At 45.0% G+C, this 3,794-nt stretch overlaps 1 protein-coding gene across 1 annotated transcript; it reads left to right on the top strand.

The window, feature by feature from the left end:
- The first annotated feature begins 689 nt into the window (after positions 1-689).
- LOC131103406 (RING finger protein 222) lies at positions 690-3,543 on the top strand. The gene has a single exon (XM_058049686.2). It carries the CDS (start codon positions 758-760, stop codon positions 1,388-1,390), a length of 633 nt encoding a protein of 210 aa, XP_057905669.1. The 5' UTR covers positions 690-757; the 3' UTR covers positions 1,391-3,543.
- The last annotated feature ends 251 nt before the right edge of the window (positions 3,544-3,794 follow it).

Raw genomic sequence — 3,794 nt, 5'->3', positions numbered from 1 at the left:
AAACCCACGAATGCACGGGTAGAACATGCAAACTCCACACAGAGATGGCCGAGGATGGACTTGAACTCTGGTTTCCTTGCTGTGTGGCCTGTGGCCTGTGTAACAATTCGACCGCCTTGCAGCCACATTCTAAACACTCCCATTCATACCTATGGACAATTCTTTTTTTTTGGTAGTGTGGGCAGGGGACCCAGTGATCCCACATCCACAATCAATCCAGACCCAGAGCCGCAGAGAGCAAGGGACAAGAAGAAGAGGGACAAGAAAACCCAGGTCCTCCGATCCCATCGTCAGGATAACAACAATGAGGCTGACAAAAGCCAGCACATGAGCAAGTGGGTGGGCGCCAGCCGACAGCCGCCGGGTAGCAAATTCCCGGAGCAAGAGTGGCCCAGGCCCAGCCTAAATATCTATATCAACATGACATGACCACGGAATAGAACATTGAATGCATAAATATCTTTCCATAAAATGATACCATAATATTTATTAAGTCCAACAAAATGGGGGAAAAAATTAGAAAAGCAACTTGTGTAATGTGAAGGATATGCCAGGTATCACACACAATTGTCCTCCTAGGTGAGCATTGTGAGCAAAGTGAGTTAGTGTGCAGCAAGTACACAGGTGGCAGGCCCAGTTTGGCAAGGGTTTATGCATGCTGCAGCCTTGCCTCCACCCACTGAAGTCAGGAACGCAGAGGGGGAAGACAGACAAGCTACAGCTCTGCCTTTGCTATCATCGCTAACATTTTTCTTTAATGGCGTTTTACAAGGATGATGCTCAGGAGGACGTGAGCGAATGTCCAGTTTGCTATGAGAGTCTGTGTGGTACTGAAAGGACTCTCAGCTGTGGACATGTGTTCTGTCACGACTGCCTGGTCAAAACACTGGTGAGCATCCACACTGATGGAAACATCAGGGACACCATCGTGTGTCCAATCTGCAGACACCTCACCTTCATCAGGAAGCAAAAAGATGAGCTGCTCACCTTGACAGAGACGAATGGGGACCCAGAGGATGGAGGAGGACGACAGACCCTGGAGGTTCCCATGATGACTCTACCACCACCACTGGTCCAGGTTCAGGAGACACCAGCTTCACCCACAGGAGTCAGGTGGATTAGAAACTGTTTTCATGGGGTTTCAGAACGCTTCCGTCGGCAGAGACTCATCGGGCCATGTCACAGCGCCTCCCAGATCTTCATCATAAGCACCCAAGGGAGACCCATGACTGAGGAGGACGCCTTCAGCATGGTAATGACTGTGGTGCATCCGCATCGTAGGCATAGGTACAGACTGTGCACCACTGCCCGGTGTTTGCTGGTGCTGCTGTCCGCATTTACAATGCTCGCACTGGTGGCTGCAATATTGCCATGGATCCTATTGGCCTGAGAATGAAGAACAAGGTGCCATTTACAAAATATATGAATATCGTCTTGGGTGGGGCAACATTCCAAAGAGCACCTGCTGTTTTCTTATGTTGCATTCATTGCCTGTCCTATCCATACTGTACTGTAAGTAATGAAGTGCAACCTTGAAAATACTACAATACAATGCAAGAAAAGTTGTGCCGACTCCCAATGTTGTTGGATACATGTTTCCAAGCAACAGGAAAATGTGCCAGCATCATGTTTTATCATCTCAGGAGATTATAAAGCTCCTATTTTAACTTTGTGTGCAGCTCAAGTGTTTAAATAATTGATGATGCACCTTCATCTGAAGGAGATGCTGCAAGGCGATACACCCCACCTAACAATAGTGTAGCATTGAATTACCCCCAACAGATAATTTGATCTTTGCTGCTATACAGAACATTATTGTGGCTCTTTAAAGCTCTGACTTGCATTACACAACACTGAGATTCAGACACAAACGTTTCCTTGTGTGTCTAAGAAGCATGCATCCCGTCTGGCCAGTCTTACTTGTTACAAACTGAACCCAACATACCTGCCATCTCTGCATGTAGAGAAGGGGCAGGTTGAAAATAATAGCTTTCACTGTTCACAAGCTTACAGTTAACAAACTTGTTGCAATTCATTAAATGAATAGTAAAAATCACATTCTCTGTCAATCACAAGTGGAAAGGAACTGTGGAATATAGTGAAGCTACTATTTGCAGAGCGATACAACTGTTAGTGAGCTTGAGTTGGTATTGTTGAAAGTGATAAGTGCTGTGAAGTGTTCAGTAAGCGTATTTATGTTAGCAAATGTTTACAAATGATATTAAGTTAATGCCACTTTAGACTTCTTTTAGATCAGGGATTCTGAAGTGGAGATCCATTTCATAACAATAATGTTCTGTATCGCAGCAAAGATCTAAGATATATAATTAGATCGGACACAAATATATTATTATATTACACAAATAACTATTTGCTTTGTGTCTGATGTTGCCGTGTCGGTGACCACAGCATGCAAGAAACCTAATTGCAGGTACATTTTTTTATTTTAATCGTAATGCTGCAAGTAGCGATAGCAACAATAAGCAGTCACCCCAGGCTGCACCTGAATCCGTTGCGGCAAAGTGCCACACTGACTCCGGTCGATGCAACAACGAGCCTCGCTCTGGCTGTGGAAACCCCCTGCTTGACCAGCGTGACCGGCTTCTGTGGTGTTTGGCTGTACATCTGCCGGAGCTGTGACGCACGGAGCTAGTATCAACCTATAATGGGGATTTCAATCTCTCTGAACGCAATGGGGGCGGCACGGCAGTCGAGTGGTTAGCACGCAGACCTCACAGCTAGGAGACAAGGGTTCAATTCCACCCTCGGCCATCTCTGTGTGGAGTTTGCATGTTCTCCCCGTGCATGCGTGGGTTTTCTCCGGGTACTCCGGTTTCCTCCCACATTCCAAAAACATGCTAGGTTAATTGGCGACTCCAAATTGTCCATAGGTATGAATGTGAGTGTGAATGGTTGTTTGTCTATATGTGCCCTGTGATTGGTTGGCGACCAGTCCAGGGTATACCCCGCCTCTCGCTCCAGCACCACCCACGACCCTCGTGAGGAAAAAGCGGTAGAAAATGAATGAATGAACGCAATGGAGCTGTGACGGATTCAGTGTGAGCCCAGGATCATATGACAATGTTAAACAAAGGAAGTGGAACTAAAATTAGAAACAGGTGCAAGTGATACATGCAAAGCAGGAAAACACAGAACAAGGCAAATTAGGAAGTAAATTGGTGAGAAGTAAACAAAATCATATAATCAAAACTGGAACTAAGGCAGAAAAAGGAAACATAAACGATCACGTTGACTCACTCACAGAACCTGACAGTACACACTTTCAAGGATGGATCCCAGACGTCCAACAATTCCAAAATCAAAAAAGATAGATAGGTTGGACCACTATCTCCTATCTCCGGATCTCCTGTGGCCAACATGCTAACCACTCGTCCACCGTTTGGCCTATGTTAAATGTGGGATTTGCCTATATGTGTGCCATGTTGGTTTTAGAAACTGGATAAATCAGAATTTCACATGTTGTTGTAGCCTATGTGACCATAGTACTAGTGACTTAAAATAAAGCATGTAAATTCAAATTCACACCAGGGGCGTCACATCGTGCGGGCGTAGCAGCGCTTCATTTGTTTGCTTTTTTAAAAATCCATCTGGCAATTCACACCAGCTGGCGTCATGTGTGTCTGACACATGTTGTGTTTTGATGTGACGCAAAATATTTTTTATGTGTTTATGCACAAATTCAGCAGCATACTAGTAGGAGTGTCACCGCGGTATCAAAATAAACTCCTTTTTTACAAAATATAAGGTTAAAAGACTCTGCAATGAAGGGGATG

This window comes from Doryrhamphus excisus, linkage group LG16, assembly GCF_037039965.1.
Source record: "Doryrhamphus excisus strain RoL-2023G ecotype Guam linkage group LG16, RoL_Dexc_Guam_v1.1, whole genome shotgun sequence".
NCBI lineage: Eukaryota > Metazoa > Chordata > Actinopteri > Syngnathiformes > Syngnathidae > Doryrhamphus > Doryrhamphus excisus.
The sequence above is the reverse complement of the archived record's forward strand: the minus strand, read 5'-3'. Positions and strand labels throughout refer to the sequence as shown.